At 52.7% G+C, this 26,514-nt stretch overlaps 3 protein-coding genes across 11 annotated transcripts in view; all 3 read right to left on the bottom strand.

The window, feature by feature from the left end:
* The window catches only part of EIF4E2 (eukaryotic translation initiation factor 4E family member 2), a 28,830-nt gene extending 20,720 nt beyond the window's left edge, over window positions 1-8,110 (bottom strand). For 4 of the 5 annotated variants that reach the window (XM_032480508.1, XM_032480509.1, XM_032480510.1 and 1 more), the window contains exons 1-3: window positions 7,983-8,110; window positions 1,377-1,491; window positions 212-346 (exon numbers count right to left, since the gene is read on the bottom strand). In XM_032480508.1, coding sequence (XP_032336399.1) covers window positions 212-346; window positions 1,377-1,491; window positions 7,983-8,002 — 270 coding nt within the window. In that variant the 5' untranslated portion in view covers window positions 8,003-8,110. Of the gene's footprint in view, window positions 1-211; window positions 347-1,376; window positions 1,492-7,500; window positions 7,675-7,982 lie in introns of those variants that run through there. The other variant, XM_014564716.2, reaches the window with a different exon arrangement.
* Window positions 8,111-9,360: 1,250 nt separating this feature from the next.
* Window positions 9,361-15,063, bottom strand: CHRNG (cholinergic receptor nicotinic gamma subunit). The gene is made up of 12 exons (XM_006191140.2): window positions 14,977-15,063; window positions 14,642-14,781; window positions 14,376-14,420; window positions 14,101-14,210; window positions 13,309-13,464; window positions 12,435-12,532; window positions 11,921-12,121; window positions 11,630-11,744; window positions 11,311-11,425; window positions 10,380-10,596; window positions 10,038-10,168; window positions 9,361-9,755 (listed from the first exon to the last, which is right to left on the bottom strand). The coding sequence occupies exons 1-12, from the start codon at window positions 15,029-15,031 to the stop codon at window positions 9,582-9,584; spliced, it is 1,557 nt and encodes a 518-aa protein (XP_006191202.1). The 5' UTR covers window positions 15,032-15,063; the 3' UTR covers window positions 9,361-9,581.
* A 3,094-nt stretch (window positions 15,064-18,157) lies between these two features.
* Window positions 18,158-26,428, bottom strand: CHRND (cholinergic receptor nicotinic delta subunit). 5 transcript variants are annotated; one of them, XR_004320149.1, is made up of 13 exons: window positions 26,079-26,130; window positions 25,696-25,841; window positions 25,245-25,289; window positions 24,617-24,726; window positions 24,288-24,443; window positions 23,959-24,068; window positions 23,055-23,255; window positions 21,868-21,979; window positions 21,664-21,778; window positions 20,698-20,902; window positions 20,490-20,608; window positions 19,173-19,785; window positions 18,158-18,365 (listed from the first exon to the last, which is right to left on the bottom strand). XR_004320149.1 is itself a non-coding variant. In XM_006191142.3 (12 exons), exons 1-12 carry the CDS (start codon window positions 26,128-26,130, stop codon window positions 19,603-19,605), a joined length of 1,554 nt encoding a protein of 517 aa, XP_006191204.1. In that variant the 3' UTR covers window positions 18,158-19,602. The 5 variants fall into 5 exon arrangements, 3 of the variants coding, with proteins under 3 accessions (XP_006191204.1, XP_032336397.1, XP_032336395.1); XR_004320150.1 differs by having other exon boundaries at window positions 19,292-19,785; XM_006191142.3 differs by having other exon boundaries at window positions 18,158-19,785.
* Between the last annotated feature and the right edge of the window lie 86 nt (window positions 26,429-26,514).

Raw genomic sequence — 26,514 nt, 5'->3', positions numbered from 1 at the left:
ACATACTTGTTGATATCAATGTATATTGCCTACAGATGTGTAATGAAGAAATCTAAGAATGAAGCAATTTGACTTCAGAGACTTCAATCAGTCAACTAAGGAAACCAGTATCCTAAGTAGGTTACCAAAAGGGTAAATAAACACAGTGATGTAAATACAGGCGTGAATGTACAATCACGGCTCACACTACATTAAGCCACTAAATACTCACAGAGGCAAAGGTGCCAATCTGTTTGATATTCTGTTCGTAGCTCTGTGAGCTGGTGGGACGGCCAGGGGTTCTCCTGGAATACCAGAAAGTGTAGTTATACTGCAGGGGGTGCTCTGCTGGCCCAGGGACAACAGCCTGTGAATTAAAGAAGGTGGGTTAACCTGGGCATTTTTCACATGCTCTGAGACTGAGAAAACATTTTACACTGTCACCGCTCACAACCTCCACAATTAAAAAGGATGCATCCTCAATTACTGCAATGTGCTCAAGATTCTGCTTACGTAGTAAATTTCTTTAGTGGTTAACTGACTGTAAGTTCCTGTAACATTTTCTCTGTGTTCTCAAAGCTTTTGTAACTTTCTACTTCCTACCATAGGTATTTATTTTTGTATCTTATCTCAACATATTCCCAGGCCAAGTACGGCCTCCTCTATGGCACTCTTATCACTGGCCAAGTGACCTTGGGCAAGTTGCTTAACCTGTTTGTGCCTCAGCTGCTTATCTGCAAAATGGGGGAAATAATAATAACCACCCTCATGGGGCTGCTGAGAGGATCAAATTAATTAATAGATGTAAAGTGCTCACATGGTGCCTGGCACACAGTAAGTGCTCAATAAAAGACAGCTACTAGTATTACTGGCACTGTAAACGCCTTGATCCATGGTCTCATCCAGCTTTGAGTCCTCTTAGCACACAAGATGCTTACATTTGGAAAGTACTCGATATTGTGGGGCAAATGAATTAATGATTGCTTTAATATTTCAAGAAAGAAATTGACCCATCTATCTCAGATTCTCTAATTTTTTTCTTTTCCAAGTCACTTTCAGCTCAGAGTACTTATTCTTCTAAGTGATGTGCAGGACTTGAAACACTGAGCAGCAGCTTACGAAGCAGCTAACAGCCTTAAACTCCAGGGTTAATCTCCATTACATCAAGCTTGGAGAATACCAGAGAGTGAGGCAGCATCTCAAGATCATGTTTCAAGGGAAATGTTCTAAGTCCCAAAATGAACTCCAGTGATTCAATAATCTTTTCTGAGAACAAATCATATATTACAAAACAGAGTGCTATTAAGTTAATCTGGCATCTTCCAGATAAACAGATTTCACAAGATAACCCAGTCTCAAGTCCAAAGGCAACTACGTCTCTACAGCACAAAACTCACCTTCCTTTTGCTGCTGCTCTGACTCTTGTCTCGTTCCGTTTTTTCCTTCTCACCATCTTTCTGTGTGCTGTTTTCTTCATTCTGATCATGGTCCCCACTGTCATCATCTTTCAATCTAAATGAGAAGGCAAAACAACGTTATCCCATGACTGAGCTGATTCTTGCTTATCTAACAAAGCCACCAGGTCAAATGAACTACCATGGAACCAACCTGAAGTCACTTAAGATACAGGCAATGGGATGCACATGGGACAGGACAAGGGAATGCAGAAAGGCAACTAGGAGTCAACAAAAACGAAATGCTCATCAGCTAACCTGTAAATTCCAGAAAGCATGGTCTTCTAGTTTTCTAAAAGGCTGCACAAAGAAGCTGAGGTACAGTGGTAGAGTGCATGCTTAGCATGCACAAGGTCCTGGGTTCAATCCCCAGTACCTCTATCAAAAATAAATAAATAAATAAATAAACCTAACAGCCACCCCCTCCCCCAAAAGAAGCAAGAGGGTAAGCAAGGGGGTAAGAGATTGCTTTACCAAAAATAGAGTCAACAATGAAAAAATTTTCTGGATTAAATAACCACTCTGGTATTTCAAAATGAAGTTTAAAAAGTTTCTTGCCACTTCTAATCATCTTTCCTACCCTTCCCCACTGCTACTGCTTTAGTTTGGACCCTTCTCTCCTGTCATCTCAATTACATTACAATAAATTCCTATCCGGTCTCCCTGACACAAATCATCTCCATGCTCTGTTGTCCTCCACATTGCCACCAGCTCTATCTTACTAAATGCAAATCTAATCTTTTAATTCCCCTGCTTAAACCCCTCAACTGTCCCTTGCCCTTTGATGTCCGCCATGAAGGATAAAGTACAACAATGTAAGATTCTCTAGAATCTGACTCTGGTCAATCTGGCATCCTCTTTGCTCCCTCAACCTCCCAAAGCAACCTACAGTTCCACATCCGAGCTATCTGCAAAGTTGCCCCTCAGTCCAAGGCACCATTCCTCCCATATGCATTTTTCCTTCTAGGTGGAGGGGGCTCTTAGAACAGTGTCTTATTAATCTTTGCATCTTCAGCATGTAGGACAAGAAGATGCTGCTCTAACATGTAGCACAAGCAGATGCTGCATCAGTGTTAAATGAAAAGAAAAGAAAGAAAAGGAAGGAATGCCTTCTTGTCTTGTTAATACAGTCAAATGTACTTTATGCGCCAAGCTTTTAGGAGCAGTGAAACCACTCTAAGTGTTGTATATCGGTTTGCTATGATTTCAAATCCACTTATGACTTAAATGAAGATATTTTAATACACTTGTTTATGACAAAGACCAAAAAGAAACTGCTTTTAGAAGTAAAACTGTTTTGCTATAGAACAAAATGTGTCAGGACGTCACCTCGTCTGCTGCCTCTGACAGGCGCTAGCAGCTCAGTTGCAGAGTGGCCCCCCTGGGAGCTCATCATCAATAAAAACAGACAAAGAAGGAACTACGGTGAGGGGACAGACTACAAACACGGAGGGTTTGTGAGGAACATCCAAGTTTCTGTCCGGGTAAAGCCACCCTTGGCTGATCTTGCTCTCTGAGTATCTTGGGACACTTGCTCCTCCAACAGTGGCCAAGGCGATTCTTTGGTTGGAACTGGTGTTAAACCATGCAGCAGTCTCAGGAAGAGAAGGGACATTAGCTCCTGCTGTGGTAATGGTGATCTTTTTAGCAGTGGTGACAAACCTTGTATGCAGCAGCCCCCATAAAGATCAGCTCCCCCGTCAACACCAGTTCTGTAGGTCCCTTACAATAAGGGACTTTGAATTTTGAGCTGGCAGCTGGACCTGAGCTCTTGGTTGGCAAAGCCTTCTTATCCTAGTACCAATTCATACAAAGGTACACCCTGAACTAAATTTGGACTTTACTCCTTTTATCTCTTCTTGCCTGGAACAGTGTGATTAATCTATCATTGGTCTGAAGTATGTTATGTTATTTCTTTACTGGCTTAATAAGAGACATCTGCATTGCTACTGGTTTACGAAATTACTGCAATTCTCACGGTGAATCAGTGTGAAATAAACTATTGGCAAGGACAATCTCAGTTTCTGAGCCTAACTTACCACCCTTCAAAACAAAATACTAAGGCTTTCAGGTACACCTGAAGTTCACTGGATTCAGACAAAAAGATAAATGGAAGGTGAATTCACCAAGATAGTAAGAATGCTGTTTAGCTTAGAGCTGGACCATTAACTTATCATGGGTCTTTCCTGAAATCACCTTTCTAGCCCTATCCAGTCAAGTGGAATTCAGCAATTCTTAAGAAAGGTACTAGAAATGGTCAAACTAAAACTCAGATACAGGAATACCTTGGGGTTATTGTGGGTTTGGTTCCATGTCACTGCAATAAAGTAAGTATCACAATAAAACCAGTCACTTTTTTTTTTGGATTTCCCAGTGCATATGTTTAAACTATACTGTATGCTATTAAGAGTGCAATAGCATTATGTCTTAAAAAAAGTAGGTATTTTAATTAAAAAATACTTTACTGCTAAAAAATGTTAACCATTATCTGACACACAGGGTTGCCATAAACTTTCAATTTCTTTAAAAAAAAAAAAAAAGCAGTATCTGTACAGCTCAGTCAAATGCAGTCTGCCTGTATTACAGATTAGAAACATGTTGCAAAGAATTTTGTACTTTGTTTTCTTGCCCAGGAATCCCTAGTGCCTATCACATTAAAAGCACTCAAATGTTAGGATGGATGAGCGCAGCATGTGCTGAGGTGTCTGTTCTGCCCACCTCACAGCCCTAGCTGTAAGATTCACTCCTGAGGTCATGCACTGTCCCCATCCCCACCCTGGCCAAGACATGACTACAAAGGGCCGAGACTGGCCTATGCCTCAAGGCCTTGCTCAAAATTATAAGCAGATTCTTCCCTCAGCTTTTCATCCAGGAGATGAAAGATGACACAGATTCAGGAGCTGGGGTGGTCAGCTGTACAAGTTTCATACAAGAAAAGCCATGAGGGAATAAAGACATTAAGCAAAAGCAAAGGAAGCCAGGAGGAGCAAAGGAAGCCAGGAGGGGCAAAGAGAATGGAGCAGATGAACAGAGTGGAGAGGACAATGGTTTTGTTTGTGATGCTGATATCGCATTGGCTTAGTTCAGCCTTCCTGGACCTCTGGGAGACTTAACGGTACTTACACTACTCCTTTCCCTTTATTAAATTTGAGGTGGTGTGGTTTCCTTTTCAAGAGGTGCCTGACTAGCATGTAAGCCCCACTACATTTATAAGCATACTGTATCAGATACTACAGAATGCCAGAGTCAGGCCTCAGCATGGTACAACAGACTCCTTTCCCTTCGGTGGTATCAACCTACTTGCAGTCCTCAACCTCACCCCTCTGTTGCGTTCATCACATGCTCTCCTCAGAGAGCCCCTCTTCCCCTACTTAACCTGTCCTTTAGGACTCAGACTAAGGGCCACGTTCTCTTCTTGAAAATATTTCCTAATCTCTCTCTAAGCTGAGTCGGGATCCCCTCTTCTGAACACTCCCATATAAATGTTTGTATTTGTCCCAGCTATACTGTCATGACTAGTTTCTTGTTTCCTGATTACGAACATCTCATGAGTTTTTCTATTGCTTGGACCCAAGACAGCTCCTAATTCTCTTCTTTAGGGCATACCCCAAGGACTCAAACCATCTTTCTCCTCAGCTCCCAATCCCCCACTATATCCTTCAGGGTCTGTTCCCTTCGATGTTGGTTGAAGAGGGGCACAGTCATCCCAGCATCTCACGTTCTGCTAGTCCCAAGAAAAGCATGTAAGTTCCTTTTTTAGTGCTCTTGCTGCTAATCACTGCTAGGAAACAGAAAAAGAATAACAAAAATATTCATGTCAGAGAATAAACAACGCTACTGTGATTCCTGGACCACACCTCCCGACTTCCTTCTAAGATAGTAAATGGAAACCCTAATGGACATTCATCTGATGCTGTTATTTCTTGAGGGTGAAGCTAACCAACCACTCTGCTCTCTGAGCCTACACTTAAGGCAAGTCATCTGCATCCTATATTTCAGAGGCTACTCCTCCCAGCCTGAAGCTGGATTTGAGCAAAGATATAATCTACAGAAAAATCAGTGCTCCATAGACTCAGGCAGGCAATTAGCACCTGAGGCTGTCCAGACTGTGGCACCTAATTAGATCACCAAGCTTCTGCCCAGGTATGTCCTCATACTTCCTGACTAGATAATACATTGTAGGTAGGAACTTGGTATAATTCATCTTTACATGTTCAGCATCAGGCAGTGGCAGAAAACAAACACGTTTAATGAATGGATCTCTAAAATCAAAGCAATACAAGGCACAGCAGGATGAGTGACAAATAAGTGGTTCAGACAATAGTTAAGAATGGGCCAAAAGCTAACAGAGAGAGAATAAGGACAAAGTCAAGTATGGCATCTAGATTTGAAAACCAAGCTCAATATGTAGGGACTACAGTACAGTGAAAGCATCTTAAGGTTTTATATCTGAACAGGATCAATGGCACTGGGAGCTAAAGACTTGATTTGGGTGGGGGGGGGGTAGCAATTAGGTTACATTCACAGAAAACCACACAGAAAAGGAGACTAGAGATCCCCTTAAATCTGAGCCCATCAGATTAGACTACAGTACTGAACTCCAGGCACTGAACTTTTAGAACTCTGGCAAACTGGAACACATCCTTAGGAGCCATGTGGTGAAGAGTGCAGAGGCTGAATATGCAGCAGTGGTCTAAAAACTGCATACTTTTTTTGAATGAAAAACAAAAACAACAAAAACAAAACTGGGGGGAGTGCTGTCTCCAATTGTTAATTTCAAATGAAAGCCAGCTTTGTTTTTTTCCTAGTTAGAAGACATGTTTAAAAAAATCTGGCTCAGTATAATAAATAGTTAATAATTAGAACTAATTAAAAATGACCCAGGTTAGTTTTTGTCAAGATGTGCTTGAACAAACATTAAATAACAAACCTGGGTTTGAATCCCACCATATGGCCATTCTTGTTGTTGTGGGCAAGTTATTTAATCTCAGAGTCTCATTTTCCTCATTTCTAAAAGGAGGTAACAAGATCCCCTTTACAGGCTTGTTAGAAGTATAAATAATATATGAAAAATAGCAAAATGCCTGTGGAAGCCATTATTGCCGTTCTTAAATTAGCTTACTCCAGGCCTCCCAATGATTTGGTTGGGACTGGGCCAGAGAGCCCATAAAATGCCTTCTTAAGATGAAATTTTTATTTCTTCAATTCAGTGGAGAAGGGGTGTAAGGCTGGCAGAAAACTCCAGAGGCTGGACTTAGATCTGGAGCTAAGAGTTGCAGGGCTTATGATGATGGGGGGTGGGGTGGCGTTAGTATAGGGATGGCTCAGCTATGCAGCAGGCCGCAGAAGCGCTCTCCCAAAGATTTTTTTCAACTAGTAAAGCCCTCTCAGCAACCAGGAAACATTCCTGAGGAGCTGTCTGGAGTGTCAGAATCCAGGACTTCTGAATTTGCACACCAGCACTCACTGTACAGGAAAAGCCCCAATTTCCCATCAGAAACAGTGGGTCACAACCTAAACTAAAAGTAATTCTATTTTACATTTATATCTCACTATTTATCAATTTACAAAGTACCTTTAAGCACTGTTGAACATGATTTGATCCTTATCACACCAGTGTGGCAGCAAGGCCTTAGCCATTAATTGGGTTTGGGTAACAGTGGCTCAGAGACTGGGTAACTTTTCTGCTATCAAATAACTATTAACTGGTGGGTGGGTCTGCGACTGGAAATCTAGGTCTTCAGAAGACAGATTTACTGGACTACTAGGTGAAAGCTAAGAACATAATCTACCTTCAGATACAATCGCTGGAGGGAAATACGCAAACACTTAGCATTTCCATTCTGCATCTCCAAATAGATGCTGTAACTAGAAATCAGGGTACATACAGAATCGCAGAAGGGGACAGTAACAAGAAACTTGGGCAAGATACTGAGCATCTCTTGGAGAGTGTGTTGGAAGAGGGGAAAAGGAGGGGGAGGAGAAAGGAAGTAGGAAGGAGTCTCAGGAAGACGATGAGAATTCCGTAACTGAGCAGCCACAGCGCTGAGCGCGGCAGCCACATTACCTCATTGCATCTTCGCAACCGTACGACACGAACTGTTACAGTCCTCACTTTGCAGATGAGAAAACTGAGACAGAGAAGAGAGGTGAGCTGCCTAGGCCAGAGTCTGTGAGGAGAGCTGGATTCAGAGGCGGCCAGGCTGCGGAAACACCCAAACCGCCGAGGTCTCCGCCCCTCCACGCCACTGGCAACCCGCACCCGCCCGGGCGGGGCGTCGGAAAATCTCCTTCCGGGAGGTACGGCCACCTTCTCTCCCCCGAGCCCCCACTTCGTCCTCGGTCCTCACGACCCTGGGGTCCCAGAGACCCCCTGCATCCCACCTCCCCAACTCCCTCCTCCCCGCCAGCCGCCCAGGCCGGCCCGTAGCCCGAGCCCGGGAGGGAAGCCGGTGCCGCACAATTTGCGCCGCCGGCCGTCCTGGCGGGGGCGGGCGCGGGGAACGGTTGGGGGAAGGGGCCCCGGGGGACCGGCCACGAGCCACTCACGCGTCGAACTTGTTGTTCATCCTCTCGCTGCCGCCGTAGCCACTGCCTCACGGAGTGACTTCCGCTCCTCCGGTCCCTCCGCCTAGGGTCCGGCCACTTCCGGTTGTGCGGGACGCAGCGGAACGTCGGCGCGCTGCCCCGGTAGGGAACGGGTATCCCGGGACACCAAATCTGGGCGGCTTCGCCGACGCGCTCGGCTTTAGCTCTTTCGCCGGCTGAGGGCCTCAGCTTTATTCCAATTCCAATCCCTGTCCCTGTCTGCCGCCTCCCTGTCCGCCCAACCGCCCTCCCCAGGGAGCGCATCCTGACCCCCTCCCGCGGCGGGCTCGGAGAAAGAGGCAGCGCTGAGTCGCTGACGGCGCAGGCTCTGGATTCACGGCATGGTACACATCCCGACTCCACCGCCAGTGGGGCTACAAGATCCTGGATTCTCTCCTAACCTCCGCGAGGTTAGGTCCTTCTTTGGTTCTGGCAATACTGTACTATAGTACGCGCCTCTTCAGATGGCCGTGTGGATTGAACGAGATAATCAGTGTCAGGCGCTAGACACCGTAACCTTCGATAAGTGGTAGCTATTGTTAATCTTTGCTTACTCGTGCCAGGAGCTACAGAACTAATCTCCGCCCTCTGAGGCAGTCAGAATGGTTGAGAGACTCACTCTGGGTGACAAAGCTAGCAAGAGGCTTTCAGGAACAAGAGATGGTCCCACCATCAACAAATTGCCTCCTGGATCTAAGCCTTTGCTCCAAATACACAGCGGTGCCTGCGCCGCCTTCCCCCCACCCCGGAGTAAATGAGATGAACCTGCTGGTGATTGATCCCCAAAGCCAGCAACCCTGTACTTTCTTAGTGTCTAAGATTGGGTCAGAGTTGAGACTTCTATACCAGACACTTTTATTTAGCTACCATTGTTCTGGGAAGCCTCTCTTACTCTGGGCCCCAATTTGCCTATCCTAAACATAGGGGAATAGTGACTTGCTTATCCATGATGCTGTGAAGATCTCTTCTCTTAACAATGAAGAAAAGATAATAAAATTAATGAACTGTTTGGTGATCAATGACAAAAAATGCCTATAAATGAAAAGGTCACTGGTGCGTGTCATTATTAGGTGTTTACAGCACCCAGAAAGTAGGCATATGCCAGCTGGAATGGGCTGCTGCCCTTCTTTTGAGAGAGCATTGGCTGCTACTCTTCATTTCTCTCTTGACTTCCCTCCTTCAGGAGCCTGCAGGGAACTTGTAAAAGGGAAGGGAGGCCCAGGCCTAGAGTGATAGGACCTTGCCCAGTTGGGGATATGATATAAAACAGAGTCCTCAGAACTTCAGAAATGATGGGAATTGATAACACTTTACTGAAGTGAGGGGAGTTCCAGGACTAGCAAGCTAGTGCCACATGGATGCCGATCCCACTAGCACACTCTGCCCACATCCCATCCCCAGCCCCTCCCGAACTCCAGCTGTGTCTGTTTATTTCCTCAGCTTTTCTCAGGGCCGTTGGCTCACATGTCCCTGAAGTGTGCTTCCCAAAGAGCATACTCATAACTTCAGCAGCACAACAAAGCTGGTAAGACTGCACGTGGCTAGCAGCAATTGGCTGGCTCAGTCCGATGAGGGCAGGTAGGAGCGGGGGTCTCCTGGGAATGGCAGGGCAGGCACGCGGTTGTAATGGGCCATGAGGAAGATGCCAGCAGTGCCACAGACAAAGAGTGAGAGCATGGCCAGGAAGCAAACTCTGTCCAGCACTCGGCCCACCAGAAACCATTCCTCGTTTCCCTGAGGGCGAGAGGCAGGGTATGAGATGACCAGCGGTGACAGGAAGCTGGGCCGCTATACCATCCTTGATCATCTGGTGGACCTCCATTCTTCATTTCCCCATCCTTTTCACCTACTTCCAGGCATCAACCTGGCTTCTTCCATGGTCTCCTGGCCCCATTCCCAATTCTGCTTTTTCCATCAATTGCCCTACCATGGCCATCTCACTCATCCTGCCCCCACCTCAGGTCCAAGTTTCTCATCAGGTTCTCAACCCCCCACCCCACCCCCGGACTGGCTTACACTGTCAAAGTGACTCTGCTGGTGCCGGGCACGGGCAATGAGGTTGCAGGCTTCCACGCAGGCCTGGATGGCCGGAGCGGCCTCCTTCAAGCTGCCACACAGCTGGCTCTGCCCTGACTCCGGGCCTTTCTCTGTTGAGGAGACGGGGTAAGGTTTGGGAATAGAATAGAGAAGAAACAGTAGAGAGAGTGGCCTCTCCTTAGGGACCCCAGTCCCTCTCTCCTCAACCTGGACATTTGCCCAACACTCATCTGCTGTGCCTGGCACCTTGGCCAACAGACAGCCCTTCCTGTCTGGATTCCCTGGGGAGGGGCGCCTGCAGTGTCCACGGCCCTGCCTCACCTAGCTTCTCCAGCGCTGCCCTCACCAGCCCATTGCGCTGGCGCTGCCGGAAGAGGAGTTCACTGCGAGGCAGGCAGAGGGCCACTTCCTCCCCAGCCGTGATTGACCACCCCAGGGAGGAGCCATTCTGTAGCCGGGACCGGGCATCCTGCACAGCTGCTGGGGCCAGTGGGCGAACCTGCATCTGCAGCAGCTGGGGCAAGAGCCGCAGGAACACCTGGAGAGGAGATGTTGTGGGTGGCTTAGTGGCCAGCAGACCTGGATGTTTGGGCAGCCAGGCTGGGCTTTGGAGCAGAAGGTGATGGTTGTCACGAGGGGCTCATGCACTGGGGGCCCGGAGACAACATGTTAGGGGCAGTGGCTGGCCCTGGTACAGCTTGCCTGTTCTGTGCCAGAAACCCAGCCTGGGCCCCCAAACTTTCGTGCACATCAGAATCATCAGGGAACTTGTTACAAACGAGTTCCTGGGCCCCACCCCTGTATTCTGGCCCAGGAATCTATTTGTAACAAGGATCCCAGCTGACTGCTGCAGGCAGTCATGTAGGCACTGGAGCCAGACTGCCTGGGCAGAATCCTGCCACCTCCACTTTCTAGCCATGCCACCTCAGGTAAGCTACCTAACCTCTCTGTGCCTCAGTTTCCTCATTTGTAGAATGAAGATGATATAATACCCACTTCATAGGGGTTTTATGAAGATTAAATAAATTAGTATGTATAATCTGCCTGCCACATAGTAAGCACTCGATATTATTATTAATCCATTTGGGCACATGCTTCAAGATACACACAAGGCAGGTTTGCTGCTGGACATGTTGGGTGAGGAATATGCCCAGAGACAGGAGTGCAGAGAAAGGGGCATGTGAGTGGACTGGGCAGGAGGATGCTGGAATGGGAGGTGGGGGCTGGGATGGGTAGGGAGAGGGTGGCTTGCCTTGCGAACCCCTCGGGCCATGGAGTGTGTGTGTGGGGACCGCAAAGACACGTTGAGCACAACCACAGCATTCACAACAATGAGGATGGTCACCACCAGGAGGAAGGTCAGGTACCTGCCGGGGTTGGGTAGGCAGGAGCCCTTCAGCACTCCATCCCCAGATACCACCCCCACCCCTAGTGGCAGAGTCCCCTAGATCCCTTAGGGTGAGGGGCTGGCATTGAGGATGGCGGGGGTTGGGAGTTGGCAGGAGGGCTATACCCTGCGTTCCTGAGAAGGGAGGGGAGGGGTAGGTAGCAGGCATGAGGACTGGCCTTACTTGCTGATGAGTGGCACTGCCTGGGAGGTCTCGGGCACCTTTTTGGCCACAAGGAAGAGGAAGACAGTCTGGGCCAGAAGCACGTTGATGGCGACGGTACACTTCTGGCCACCCGCTGCCCATGACCAAGAGACCCTCAGAGTAGATCTCAGCTTCCCCACTGCGGGGCACGCCCCTTCCCACAAGGAGCCCAGTGTCCCTGGGCCTGGGTCATGGTGCCATTCTGCCCTTCCAGCTACCCCCCGTGCCGCTGGCCAAGGCCATGCCCCCACTCCCACAGGCACTAGGTACCCTTGGCAGGAAGGAAGTAGATGAGGATGGCCACGGAGGAGATGAGCACACAGGGCGCGATGATGTTAATGACATAGAAGAGGGGCTTGCGCTGGATGAGCAGGTAGAAGACGACCTTCTGGTGGCCTGCCTCCTCTGCTGGTGCCACCTCATCCAGCAGCATCTTGGCTGGCCGGTGCCGGATGGCCCACTCCCCATTTTCTGCAGGCAGCAGGCTGGAGTGGGCCTGGGGAGTGCTGGCAGGCAGATCCCTGCAACCCCGGGTGACCCAGCTACAGGGCAACCAGCACATGCCCAAAAGAGCACCATTGAGGAACAGAAGGAGTAAGGGAGAATGATCCCCTCCTGCCAGAACTGAGTCATTATCATGGGGAAAATCAGAGCATTGCTGGGCCCTTAAATATACATATTTTATGGTTTACTATGATTTTCATCTTGAGTTCTGTGGGAGGGGGCATCTTGGTCTGCCCCTGCCCCACAGCCAGATCCAGCAGGAGCCTTGGGTGGATGTTACCTGTGAAGGCTTCGGGGTCAATGAAAATCCACTCTATGGTCTGACCATCTTCCTGGCTCAGCTGCAAATTGATCTCACTGGTGCTGTAGGTCTGGGACCTGGGAGATGGGGAGAAAAAGAGGCTAAATTTAAAGGTGTGTAGACCCACCCATGAGGTCCCATACAGGTCACCTGAGGGCAACTGTGGGCAGTTTTGCCTCAAAAAGTGCAGCCAAGAATTTCTGAGTTCTCCACAAAACCCTGACAGCAAGATACGGCAGGGGCTGGGAGCTGGGCTCTTTGGGATCTGGGGGAATTGAAGTTGAAGGGCCAGGAGGCTGCAGCTCAGTGTGATCCCCTGATGTCAAGAGCCCAGGGCCACCCCATGTTCCTCCCTCCCAGGGCAGGAGGGGCCCACGCTAAGAACAAAGGAAACAGCCTGTGCCTCTCAGGTCTGTTTACTGAGGTGGGTCTCCCTGCCAGTTTGCTGTGAAAAATCACTGCTCTTCTGAAATATAGGGAAACTGTCACCGTGACCCCCTTCCCCCACTAACGGATGAGGAAACTGAGACAGCGTCCGCCTCTCCCTGGGGCTGTAGGGTGTAGCGGTCTAGTTGTGCATGTGTGTCTTGGGTGTGTGTATGCCTTCTTGCTGCCCACCAGTCTTTTATGTCTCTCCTCGGGGCATGGGCAGGGAAACTGAGGCAGTGAAGGAGGATGAGTGAGGGCTCTTAGCAGGGAGGGACATGGGCATCTTCAGGTCTCTGGGCCTGAGATGGACACAGTGGCCCCAGGGAGGTGGAGCCAGCCCTGGCTGAAAGCCCCCTGTTGCCGCCCTGGCCAGGGCCCCTCTTTGAGAGACTTCCTAAATCCCCACCCCAATCAGTTGCCTCACTGGAAGATGAGGGAGCAGTTCTGCCAGTCGAAGGGGAAGTAGGTGACGGAGACGGGACAGGAGGAGCGGAAGATGGCGGGCGGCAGCCAGTAGACGCAGCCATCGGGAGACACGAGCACATTGCAGTAGAGCGCCACCTCGAACACGCCGTCCACGCTGCGCACAGGCCAGGCCATGGGGCTAGGGGCTCACAACCCCGACAGCCCCTGCTCGGCTGAGACCTGCACCCAGACCAGCCCTCTGCCCTGCATGGATGGGCCTGGGGACACCAATCCTTCCCAGCCTGCCACACCCCTGCCTGGTCCCCACCTAGCCTCAGGCACTGTGACCTCCATCTAGCCCCCTCCCTGCCACACTCACCCCACCAGGCTCTTTTGGCCCCACGTCGTAATCACTGCTGCTTTCCCTGACTCTCTTTGATAATGGTCATAACAGCCCCTTACATTGGTTGAGCTCTCACAAAGTGCCAGAGCACAGCCCTTTCCGTGCCTGTCCTGTGGAATCCTGACAGGCGACTTTTGTGGGAGTGATGTGTCCTTGTCCCCATGGTAGAGGGGGAGTGGCCCACCCAGGCAGCCCAGCCTAGAGCTGATGGAGCCAGGTCTGGAATCAGGTCCGCTGGCCCTGGGCCCTCCCCTCAGCACCCGCTCCATCAGTACCCCCCAGTCTCCGCAGGGTCCCCGGTCTGCACCCTCTGCTCACCCGTCTCTTTCTCCCAGAGCCCCCTTGTCCTGCTGTGCCCCGCCCTTGTGTCCTTTTGTCCCCCAACCCCTGCCCGCACCCCCTCCTCACTTGTTCTCCAGCACGACATCCGGCCGCCACACCATGGTGGACGGCACCCTCAGCACCCACAGGCCCTCGTAGTCTCGTGGGTCCCAGCGCAGGCGGTAGTCACACCACTGCTGCAGGGGGAGGGGTTTTCTCTCTGCTGCACCCCACCCCCAGGAACAGGAGCCCGTCCCAGGGGGACAGAAGAGGCAGGGACGGGATGGGAAGGAAACAGGCAGCTCTAAGGATCTTAGGGCCCTATGGGGCAGGGGATAGAAGGTGGCAGGGTGACTTCTTACCATTTCTATCCAGACGTTGGTGGTGAGGGCCTCCTCTCGCTCATTCTAGGGATGCAGAACAGAGGGCTCAGCCCCTATCCCTGTCCCTCCCAGGATGTTAGTCCCTATAAGACCCCAGCCCCCATGGGAGTTTTCCAGCTCCCAGCCTCTCCAGTGTAGGCCCTCTCTGCTTGGGCTGCCGGAGCCAGCCCCTTCCTCTCCCCAGTGGTCCCGGGGGCAAGGTGCGCTGGCACGCCCTTCCCCACTGTCCTCAGGCCTGTGCTCACCAGGGAGATGAGGTTGGTGAGCGTGAGCTTCAGGCTGACGTTGACTATGTCTGAATCGCGCTCAGCGGGCCTCAGGTGGGGGTTGTAGTTGTGCATCAGGTCCCTGAGCAGACGCTCCTCCTGGTTCCGGCCCTGGGCTCCTGCAACAGACAGTGGTAAGCCTGGCTACGGGGGTTTTGGGACAAAAGGAGGGGGAGGCCATGGAAGGGTGTGACCTGGAGAAGCAGGGAGCTAGGGTGGGGAAAGGCTCCAGTAGCCCTCTAGACCCTCCGAACCCTGAGGCCTTGGACCCCTGCTCCTGGGCTCTTCGGGACCCAGACCCCCTGAGTCCACACCCAGGTAGACAGCCAGCAGTGGTAGGAGGAGCAGCGGGCTCTGGCCCCCATGCATGGTGCCACAGCTCTCTGCAGCGACAGGGGTGGGACTGCAGCTCCTTAGGTCTGGAGTAGGGAGATGCAGACTCTGAGTCTCATGTAACAGCCCACACTCCCACCCCAGCCAGCCCAGCCAGGCCAGCCCAGCCCCGCCAGCTGTCTGCCCACAGCACAGTCAGCTGTTTCAGGATGGACACAATGCCGGGCTCAGGTTACCCAGGCTGCGGAGGGACAGAGGGGCCCCATCTGCCCCAACAGAGACAGTCCAGCCTCCATCCCCACTCTCAGGCTCAGCTGTCCCCATCCTCCATCCATGTTCCAGCTGGAGGCTGAGGACGCAGCCAGCGACAGATGGGTGTGGGAGAAGACAGAGCACTGAGGAAGGGCCTTGACCCAGGCGCCCTCCTCTCACTCCATCCAGCGGGTTGGGATTTGGGGAGGTGTGAAGGCTGTTGGTTAAGCATGTTTTGTACCTGAGCTTCTCCATTACCTGGTTGAGGATCCCAAACTGGTCCCACCAGCCTGACATCTTCATGGATCTCTTCACTAGGCCCAGACACTGGAGGGTCAGGCACTAGGGGTGGGAGAGACACTAGGTCCCCCAAGCGATGACACCTTAATGCAAATGAGGGCGCCAGGTCAGGGTCCCCCAAGTCTCTGAGGCATGGGGCTCAGGCCTGGTAAGCTTTAAAGGAAGGAGGGCTAAGGAAGACCTGGAACTCAAGGCTCTTGGGAATAGGACAGCCCACCCCTCAGCATCCTGGGGGACAGGGTGGTGGCGGCCTCTGAGGGCTGGAGAGAAAGCACCATTTCATGTCGCCCTCCTCTCAAGTGAATGATGTCTGCGGCATTTCAATGCATGTCAGTAAACTGGAAGACAGCCCAGTGCCCTGTGGTGGAGATCCGAGTGAGGCTGGCTCAGACCCCAGCCCCCTGCAAGCAGGGCCAGAAGTCCCTCCTGTCCTCCCCAGGACTTTGGGGTTGGAGATACGGTGATGGTGGCCCCTGCCTTCCCTGATCATCTGCTTCAGTCCTTGCATTTAGTTGCTCTGAGCCCCACACTCAGTTTTCCTTGACAGTGCCGCTCACTTCCCTCAAGCTCTGTTCTCACCACACATCTGGGTGTGTAGTCCACTTTCCCTGGAGTTCACAAAGCCAACGGCTCCTTCTCCCCACTTTGCCCTCTGGTACCCCCAGACTCAATTCCCTCTCCTGTTTTGCAGAGCAATATGTCTCCTCCTCTTTACTCTGCTCCAGGACCACACTTTGCCAAAGATCATTGCCGGCTTCAGCTACAAAATGGCCCACCTAGTCCCTGCCTGGCTCTGCTGCCCCAGGCATAGGCCATCGGTGATGCCCGACCTTTCTGACCTTCTCCTTTCCTTTTCCTACAAGCATCTGGGAGGGAAAAAGGATACTATGGAGCGTGACTTCATTCTGTTGGGACTTGTGCCACCTCCCTATGTATGCAGATTGTAACTCCCATTTTCTCCCCATCTCTGCTCTGAGAGGTATCCTCAGTGTTCTCAGGAGGACAGGGCATCTCTGAGGAGTGGCAGTTTCTGCCGTGGAGGGTTATGTGGGGAGATAGGGGACCCATAAAGAGAAAATCTCGTGTTGTCTTCACTGTCTGACAACTTTGCCACCTTCTACTCCAGGGGCTGGAAAAGTGAAATGCTCCTTTCCTGGGCTCCTGTGCAGATGGGGTGTCCGTGTGATCGCATCCTGGCCAATGCGGTGTTTGCCAAAGTTGGCTGAGGGGTTCAGCTTTTGCCTCCTGATAAAGAGGTCAGAAATGGCTGGCTCCTTTCCTGCCTTGAACATTATGTGAAGTGTGGAGCTGTGACAACAAGTTTGAGGACAAAGCCAACATGCTCTGGAGGGAGGGCTGGGCAGAGAGCACAGAACCCAGGTCCCTAATAGTTTTGCACCAGCCACTGCCTCACAATTCTTATTATGTGAGAGACAGGAAACCTTATTTGCTTACACCACCGGACTTTGGATTGTCTGTTCCTTTGGACTGTCTGCAGCCAGTGTATTCTTGATGGATTCATCACCCTTTGAAAGAGTGTGGGTAGCCCTGCTGGCCTGGGGAGTCTGCATGGACACCCTCTGGCTTCACAAGAAGCTGGCCCTGTGGGTGTAACTTTCTGGGGAGGGAAGGAGACAAGTTCCCATATCACCATGTGGACCAGTCCTGACAGCACCCTGACAACGCCCTGGTGCTGGAGTGCTGGGGGAGTGGGTGCTCTCGGGGGACCCACTGTGACCCTGGGAACCTGCACAAAAGGTACCCTTGGTCGGATGTGGCATTTGGGGATTGTCTTCCCTGGAAGGTTTATAGCCACCCTAGAGGAGCCAGACACCACAGAGCCTGGCGGGTGGACTGTATAAGACCTGCTGCCAACAGTGCCACCGTGTGGCAGAGAGGAGCAATGACAGTGGTTGTGGGCTCGGATGTCAGCCCTCTCGTCTGTGTGTGTGAGACAGGGACCTCCTGGAGTTGGTGGCCAATTCCAGGGAAGACCCGGACTGCCTGCTCATCTGAAGGGTGTAAGTCCAAGCTAGTTTTCCTATTCAGAGGGAAAAAATTAAAGATTTGTACCTTGAGTTTTTGGAAAGTTCATATTGGAAAGCGGAAGTAAGGTCAGTTGTGGTTTTAAATGGCTAGTCTTTGCTTTAGTTCCATGGAAAGACTAAAAAGTCGGTCTTCTGTATACCTGAGCTTATGAGGTCACTGACTCCCTCTGCGGGAGACGGGTTGAGCTGTGGGACCTCACGCCTGCACATCAAGGAGATAAAGAATTGCGTTCTCTAACCTGCTCCAGTCCCCCTTCACTCACTGAGCCAGGCTTGATCCTGGCCCCAGAGGCCTATCCTCAGTGACTGAGGCTCACAGATGAGATATGAGATAAACCACCACCGCTAAAATTTGCAGGACACGTGTAACTACCTTTACTCCTACTAGCAAATCTGATCTTCAGAACGTCTCCTGAGCCAGACTTACATATGCTTTGCAGATGAGAAAACTGAAGCTGGGAGATGAGGAGTGGTTCCCCCAAGGCCACACTGCTAGTGTAACTAACTACCCGAAACTTTGTCTCTTAAAACAAGAAACGTTTATTATCTCACATAGTTTCTGAGGGTCAGAAATCCAGGAGCAGTTTAGCTGGGTGGTTCTAGCACAGAGATTTTCATGGGGCTGTGATCTCATCTGAAGGCTCCACTGCAGCTGAAGGATCCACTTCCAAGGTCAGTTACATGTCTGTTGGCAGGAGGCCTCAGTTCCTTGCCACGTGGGCTTCTCCACAGGCTGCTCGTTGTGCCAACCAGCTTCCTCTGTCAGCCAACTGAGAGTGAATGAGGGAGTAACAGCAGGGGTGGGGGGAGGGCTACAATGTCTCTCATGACCTAGACTTGGAAGTTTCACACAACCACTTCTGCCTCATTCTGTTGGTCACACAGAGTAGTCCTGGTACCATGTGGGAGGCACTACACAAGGATATGAATACCAGGCGGTAGGGATCACTGGGGCCGTTTTGGAGGTGGGCTGCCACACAGAGCCACATCCCCCAGCTCCTGTAGCCTCAGCACTTGGCCCTTTGGGGTGAAGTTGCCAGATTTAGCAAATTAAAATACAGGATTCCCAGTTAAATTTGGGTTTCAGATAGACGATGAATTATTTTTCGGTATACATATATCCCAAGTCTTATCTGGCAATCCTACTTTGGGGAGGAGGAATAGGTGCCCAAGAAGGAGCAATCTTGGGGGGATGGCTGTATTCTGGGGCTTTAGGATAGTGCGTGACCTGAAGTTGACAGGTTGACCTCTGGCCTCTGTGGATGCTGAACTTGACCCTTCCACCACGGTCCTCTGCTTCTGAGGGGCCCAGACAGAGTGGCCAAGGCAGAAAGAAAGGGTTGGGGAAGGCCCTTCTGCAATCCTGGTGCTCCCACACCTGCCAAAAAGCTCCTTCCCTAGTGGGCTGGAGAGAGAAGCATCCCCAACCTTGCCTCCAGTTGGGCCTCAGAAGCCCAAGGCTAAGGGGTTGGCAGGAGGAGGTGGCTGGAGGAGCCGGCAAGTTAAGGCACAGGGACCCATCTGCTCTACCCTGACCTGGGGGGAAGGGGAGGCAAGAAGATGCCTGTTTTTCTGACCTGTCACAGAGGGGTCCCAAAAGGCCATCCTGAGTGGCATCCTCCCTGGTCCCTGAACCAGCCTCCTGCCTCCCCTGACGTCATCCTGCCCCACCACCAGTCAACATCCACTCTCATACCTTCTGGAGTGACTCCTGGCTGTATTTGCAAAAGAACCACTGTTGAGAAGTGGGGCTTCTCCTTCACTTCCTGGAGCTCAGGAAAGCCCAGATCATCTCTGCCCCAGCTTTGCAGGACCAACTGGACTCAAGTCTCATGGCCGGGAGTTGGCCTCCCCAGGAAGAGCTTGTCTCTCAGACCCCCCTGTCCACACAGCTACCTGCCCCACCCCCACCCCCTGCAGGCCCATCCCTTTCAGGCCCACCCCCACCCTTTCCCCGCCATGGAGCTGTCCTGGCTGCTGCGCCAGGTGGGGCAGGACAGGCCCACTCTAGATGAAGCGCTTGTCCTGCTCGCGGTAGGAGAAAGGGTCCCCAGGGAAAGGCTGAGGTGGAGGCTGATTGTAGGCGCCCTGAAGGAAGATCCAGGCTGTGCCCACCACCATGATGGGTGTCACCACAAACAGGCAGAGTCGGTCCACTGTGCGGGCCACTCGGTTCCAGCAGTCCTTTTCCTGGGGGAAGGGTGACAGAGACAGTGGAGTAGGGCGGGCCTTCAAGCCACAGACTCATGCCCCAAGCTGGGGCCCAGGTGACAGAGGCACGGCCTTAGCGTATCTGTGGGGGCTGCCTCAGGCTTGCAGCAGATGGGATGTGCTGGCATGTCCCCAGCAAGGACCCAGGTCCCCTTCCAGCCACAGGCAGGGCTGGTCTTTGTCTGTCCAGGAGATCGAGAGCAGGGCCACAGCCTCCCTCCCAGCCACTCAGTGCTACCCCTAACTTATATACGAACTGGAAAAAGGTGCCCCTTTCTCAAGAAAGAATTTTTTTAAAGCTGTATAATATTGAACAACCATAAAATGCTGCCTTTTAACTGTCTGGTTTTGTCTGGACTAACAGCTTGGAGTTGAGCAGGGACAGAAAATGATTGGCAGCTGGGAGAAAGAAGGGACCCTAAGGGAGGTCCAGAGTGTGGCGCCAACAGCAGGGAGCAGTGTGCCTATGTGTATACCTGAGCGTGTGTCTGGCCCCGTGTGCTGCTATGGGGTTCTAGGCAGGGGCTCCCCCTCCCTGAGGGGCCTAGAATCTGTACCCACTGTGAGCGCCTTCATCTACGTTGGTAGGTATCTCTGAGGAGAACTGTGCCCCCTTAAGATAGGATATGCTTGATCAGTGCACTACTTGAACACCTGTACACGGCAACCCTGTTGCTACTCACCTCGTTGTAATTGTTCTGGTCCCTCATGTGATTGACGATAAAATTGGCCCCATCCACAGCTGGCTTCAGCTCACTGAAGAGCTCCTGCTGGGCCTGCTCAGAGCCTGCTGGGGGCCGGCCTGTGGACATCAGACCAGAGGTGGGCATGAGGGCTACCCTCATCCCACCTCCCATAGATCAGCCAAACTCTAAGCTGTTAGGGACCCACGTGCGGTGGTGAGGCGCCGGGCCAGCCCATGTCGCTCTGACTGCTTCTCAAACATGAGATCACTTCGAGACTTGAGCGAGAAGTATTCCTCTGCCTTAGAGATGTAGCCCAGGGAACTACTCCTTCGGACCAGGGCCCTGGGACTGGGCCCATCCTCCACGGGGCGGGACATGTGCAGGACCTCCGGCAGGGTCTCCAGGAAGAGCTGTGGCAGGTCAGGGGTCACATTTTACAAACATGGGTCACCTTCACACATCCAAACATCTGTGACTCTGTTCCTGGCTGCCACAAAATGCTCCCAAGTCTGACGCTGGTCATTATTCCCCTGATGCCCTACTGATGGACACTCCCTCATTACTCACAGCATAGAGAACTCATTTGTTGAAAATGAATTATATATGAAAAACAAAGAAGTAAGAAAAATACCCCAAATGCTGAGCTAAGATGGAAAAATTGCTAAACTACTTCAGCTGTCCCAGAAGAACCAGGTGGCTGCAGAGGCTGAGAGGCAAGGACAGTCCCCATCCTGGGCATCCCGCCCCCACAGTTCTCACCTTCCTTTGAATTGAGGTGTAACAAACTCACATTAGAATCAACAAATCTTAAGCATGTAGCTAGGTTCAATTTCACAGATGTGTTCAGCCGCGTACACACCTCTCAGGTAAGATATCGACCTTCAGCTCAGAAGTGTTCCCTCATGCCTTGTGACCCCATTAATTCCTACCCACCCCAGAGGGAACCACCATCCCGATTCCTATCACTAAAGATTGGTTCTGCTTGTCCTTGAACTTCATAGAAAGGAAATCTCTCACAGGAAGCCTGTGTTCTTTAGGTAACATTCCGCCCAGGGTCCCTGCGGTGGGGCTTTTGCCACTGAGTTGCGCTCCTCGTGTGGGTGTAGCCATGGCTTCCCCTGCAGAGGGGCACGTGGACAGTCCCCAGCTTTTGGCTACTGAGAGCCCTCACCTTCTTGACCCCCTCAGACAGCACGTGGGTGCTGGGTGTGCGGAAGTGGATGTTGAGCACGATGACACAGATCACCACGACCATCGTCACCAGAACCATGCCAAAGAGCAGGAACCTGTGGGCACACGCACAGCCTGGAGCCCCTGCCCGGGGCTCTGTGCAGTGAAGAGTGGCGGGGCAAGCTGGGCGGGGTAAGTCACTCACTTGCCAATGAGGGGGATGGCCTTGGATGTGGCTGGCAGCCGCTTGGAGATGAGCAGCAGGAAGACAGACTGGGCCAGGAGCACAGAGATGGCCATTGATGTCTTCTCGCCACCTGGAGAGCCCGGACTTAGCTGTGACCTCTGGCCCCGAGCCGGGAGGGTCCCACTGTGGCCCCTGCACTACTATTAACAATGCTATTCATGGTGCCCTGATTACCATCCTGGTCTCAAATCCCACTCTGCCACTTACTGCTGAGTGACCTTGGGCAAAAAGCCTAACCTCTCTGTGCCTCAGTTTTCTCAACTGTTACATGTTGTGAGAACAAGGTGAGAGAACATGCACTAAACACTCAGACTCTGCCTGGCATGGGGTTAGAGCTCAAGGAACACCCGCTACCATTGTTAGCCAATCCCCTGTCACCCAGCCCTCCTGAATCACAGATCTGCATGTGTCCCTCCTCCACACAGAAAGCCCCAGGGCATCCTCATGGCACCCAGGTAACAAACAGTCCTACTCGCAGCACTTCCTTCAAAGACCCCAGCCCAGCACTCCCTACGCCCGGCCCCAGCACCCCTTCTCTGTCTGCAATGCGCCTCCCAGCCTGGCTCCAGTTCCCATCCCACTGCTGCCAGGCGGCACTCCTAGTCCTGTACTTTCTATTCTGTCTGCCAGGGTCAGGGGCTGGGTCACATCTGTCTCTGGAACTCACTGTGCCCTGCTCATAGTAAGTATTCTGGAGCCAAGTGACTACAAATGACATGTGCCTTTCTAGAACCAGGTGAGTATAGAGTGCACGCCCCATGCCCTGGCTTCCTAGAGACCCTGTTATCCACCCATTGGCTCAACAGCCAGGCCCACAGCCACACAGTGGTGACCACAAAGACCAGACCTCTGCCCTGACAGAGGAACACTGCAGTGGTTCTCCCTAGTGTCCTTGGAAAGCCCATCCTGAGAGGCAGAAGTGGGGTCCAAGAGGGATGGAACCCCCAGGGATCCTGTTCACGTGGGGAATATCAGACATGGGCACAGAGCCCTCCCACTGACAGGCCACATGTCCCTCATGCCTGGATCCTGAGCAGGGAGCTCCAGGAGCAGTGATCTCCAAGTGGCTCCCAGGAGGAAGTGAGGGGCAAAGCAGGGGCGGCGATGCACAGGTGCCTCGGGGAGGGGAGGGCTCTAAGGCTCACAGTCAGCCGGCAGGTAGAAGACTAGGTTGATCATGAAGGAGATGAGCACACAGGGCACCAGGATGTTGATGACGTAGAAGAGGGGCTTGCGGCGGATGATGAGGTAGAAGGTGACGTCCTGGCGGCTGGGACTGTCCAGCGGGGCACTGGGGTCCACGTTGATCCTGGCCGGCCGGTGCACTATTTCCCACTCCCCGTTCTCTGAGGGTGGCATATGGACGCGTTGGGGTCAGGCTGGGCAAGGGGACCAAGGTGGGGGCCTCAGGGCAGGACGAGAGGCTGGGGGTAGTGAGAGGGCCCAGAGGCGCAGCGAGGCCTGTCTGCGGGGCCCTAAGGGGAGGGGGGGAGGCACAGAGGAGGGTTCTTGGTCTGTTTGTGGGTGTCTTTCCCGGGGGGTTGGAAAGGAAGTTTCAATCTACAGAGGGGATGTTTTCCTCGAGGGCTGACTCTTTTGTTTTCTCCTTGGGAAAAATAGAAGCTGAGGGCATATGTGATTCAAAGGAGTCTTGGGGATAACAAGGCAGTGAGCGTAGGAACTCCCGTCCTGGTGATGTGGGTCTCCTCTGACAGAGAGAGGCAAGCAGTGGGGCCCCATAGAAGACTGGGCTTAGTCCCAGAAAGGGGATGGGGGTCTTTGGGAAGGGGCAACAAACACACCATCAGGATGGCAGCCAAAGCCCCCACCATCCCCTGGGCTCTCTGGGGACAGGAAGACTAACCACCCCCTCATCTGTTGGCCACATGCATCCCCAGGGACCCTGCCCAGACCCGGAAGGTCTGTTTACCTGTGTGTCTATGTCCCAGGTGTATGTACCCAAAGCATAACATGCATCTCCGGGGGACAGGGGTGTTGGTGTGACTGTATCTGAAGGGCCTGCCCACCCACAGCTGCTGTTCCCAGGACCTGTGAAGCCCTCGGGGTCGATGATGATCCACTCCATGGGGTAGCGGTGGCCGTCCTCTTCATCCTGCTTCAGGCTCAGGGTGATCTCCTTGGCCGTGTACTTGAGTGAACTGGGGAGGGCAGTGGACAGAGAGTGGTCCTCAGCCACTGACTGGGCCACTGAGCAGGGCAAGCTAGTGCAGGAGGTTCACGGTGGCAGGGGCCACTGCAGGGATGGGGAGCTCTAATCAGGACAGAGCAGAGGTCTCCGCCTGAGGGTGCTTAATTCACCTCCGTAAGGCCCTGGCAGGGTGCCCTGGGGTGAGGGGTGGCTGGAGAAGTGGGTGCACCTGAACTTGAGGGAGCAGTTCTGCCAGTCGAAAGGGAAGTAGGTGACGGAGATGGGACAAGAAGAGTGGAAGATGGCGGGTGGCAGCCAGTACACGTAGCCGGAGGAGTAGATGAGCACGTTGCAGGAGTAGGAAATCTGGAAGGAGCCGTCATTGCTGGGGACAGGGACAGAGGTCGCAGTGAGCGCTAGCCAGCTCAGAACTGGCAGGGTTGGGGGCGGCAGAGGAGGGAGGGCAGTCAGACTCTTGAGGCTGAGGGGGAGGCTCAAGACACTTAAGGAAGGGAGACATAGTGATGGAGGGGAGGCCAGGGAGGGCGGCGGCTCAACTTGTTCTCCAGCACAATTTCTGGGAGCCACACCATGTCAGGGGGCAGGCGCAGGACGCTGATGTTCCCAAATTTTTCAGCATTCCACTCCAGCCGGCTGTCTGTCCAGCCCTGGAAGCCCAGAAGGAATGTTGGCAGCGGGCTCTGCTGTTGTCCAGGCTCCCCCCACTCCCCCTACTTCCCTGAGGGAAGACTGTGGGGTCTGGGGCTGTGACAGAAGAGGTTTGGGGGAGGTGGGCACAGAGTGAGGACTCAGGTCTGTCGTGTACAACTGTGTAGGTTGTACACTGTACAACTTGGAAGCACTGTTTTCACTGTGGACATAGAAGACTTACATCTGTATTATGAGCTTCTGGTAGGTGGTAGACAGTGTCTTCTGTAAAATCAAGACACTGTGACAATTTTCTCCTAGATGAAGAATCCTAATCTACAAGCCTAATCAATCTGGGCTTATGGCTGCACTAGCTGGTGGGAAGGGCAGCCGGGCCTAGGGTTTCTCTATAGGCAAGTCAGTCCCTCCTGGAGAACAGTGTCTGACACAGGCTGGGGATCCCCAAGCAGAAGCCAGCAGAAGGGAACCTGGGCCCTGCACCCTCACCCTTCGGCTCTAAGTGGGGTGTTCTCCTTACGTGCTCAATCCACACGTTAGTGGTGAGGGTCTCTTCAACTTCTTTCTGTAATCAAATAGGACGACTGTCCCGAGGGTCCTGCACACATTCACCAGGCACCTCCTCCCTGCTGCCACCCAAGTGATGGGGAAACCATGGTGTTGGCCTGCCCCCAGCAGTCAGGAGTGGATGAGCAGACCAGGGAGCAGGGAGGGCACATGGCCTCTAAAGTGTGTCTTGGGTGCAATATGGGGGCTCCCCAAGAGCTGAAGCTGGAGGGGAAGGGGAAGGGGCATCAGCCTGAGGCCTGCAGGCAGCCCAGGGCATGGAGACAGCCCGAGTGTGTTTCCAGGGGAGAGGAGCTACCAGAAGTGGGGCTGGGGCCTTGGGCTTCCCAAGCCAGGAGACAGCCAGGCCTCCAGGAAGCTGTCCCTGTCGCACTTCCCTAGCCCAGCCAGGAGGGGCCTCTCACCAGGGAGATGAGGTTGGAGAGGGTGAGGGCCAGGGAGACCTCCACGCTCTCCTCTTTCTGTGCCACAGGCCTCAGCTCCTTGTTGTACCCCTTCTCCTCAAACAGGTGCCGGATCAGTCGTTCCTCCTCGTTCAGGCCCCAGCTGCCTGGGGAGGGTTGGGGACAGGGGCCCAGGAAGGATGCTGCCCTGAGGTCCAGCTGGGCGATGGAGCTGGGCCCTGGAGGTTGGCCCCTCCAGGGAGAAATTGCAGTGAGAGTGGGGAGGTGGGTCTGATGCTGGAAGAGGGAGCATCAGGTAGGAGTGGGTGGGAGGGGACCATGCTGTGGGGACCCGGGTAGGCAACCTGAGGGACCCTTCAGGGAGGGGTGATGGCTAATCTTACCACACACCATCAGGGCAGCCAGCAGTCCCAGTGTTAACACAGGCCCCTCCATCCTTCTCCTCTGACTGGGTCTTGGGTCTGCCCCTCCTATCAGCAGGACTGGGGAATGTGGGTGGGTGACAGAGGGGACAGGTGCAGGATGGGGGGAGGGTACAAAGGGAAGAGGCAGCCGGAAACGCAATCTGACACCTCTAGGCTCTGCTGCAGGGAAGAGAAACTGGGACAGGTGATGAGGGGGTGGGGACAGGGACTGGCCAGCCGGGCAGGAGCCCAAAGACATGAGACAAAGATCCCAGGCTGGGAGTCCCTACAGCTAGCAGTGAGGGCTGAGGCTGCGTGCAACGCTGAACATTGGGGGCAGCACTGATCAGCCATGGATAGCGAAGTGGTGATAGGCAGGTCCGCCACTGCCCTTTCTTGGGAGGTAGACAGGTAT

The sequence above is a fragment of the Camelus ferus genome, chromosome 5 (genome assembly GCF_009834535.1).
Source record: "Camelus ferus isolate YT-003-E chromosome 5, BCGSAC_Cfer_1.0, whole genome shotgun sequence".
In the NCBI taxonomy this organism is placed as follows: domain Eukaryota; kingdom Metazoa; phylum Chordata; class Mammalia; order Artiodactyla; family Camelidae; genus Camelus; species Camelus ferus.
The sequence above is the reverse complement of the archived record's forward strand: the minus strand, read 5'-3'. Positions and strand labels throughout refer to the sequence as shown.

Excerpts from the sequence above, each read along its gene's own strand:
- CHRND (XM_032480506.1), bottom strand. The coding sequence starts at position 26,358 with ATGTCTTTGGGCTCCTGCCCGGCTGGCCAGTCCCTGTCCCCACCCCCT. Across the intron at positions 25,878-26,078 it reads GGCTGCCCTGATGGTGTGTG|CATCCTTCCTGGGCCCCTGT; the intron begins GTAAGATTAGCC and ends ACCTCAGGGCAG. Across the intron at positions 23,256-23,958 it reads CGACCCCGAGGGCTTCACAG|AGAACGGGGAGTGGGAAATA; the intron begins GTCCTGGGAACA and ends TGCCACCCTCAG.
- CHRNG (XM_006191140.2), bottom strand. The coding sequence starts at position 15,031 with ATGCATGGGGGCCAGAGCCCGCTGCTCCTCCTACCACTGCTGGCTGTC. Across the intron at positions 13,465-14,100 it reads GATGTCGTGCTGGAGAACAA|CGTGGACGGCGTGTTCGAGG; the intron begins GTGAGGAGGGGG and ends GCCTGTGCGCAG. Across the intron at positions 11,745-11,920 it reads CTACTTCCTTCCTGCCAAGG|CGGGTGGCCAGAAGTGTACC; the intron begins GTACCTAGTGCC and ends GGTCATGGGCAG.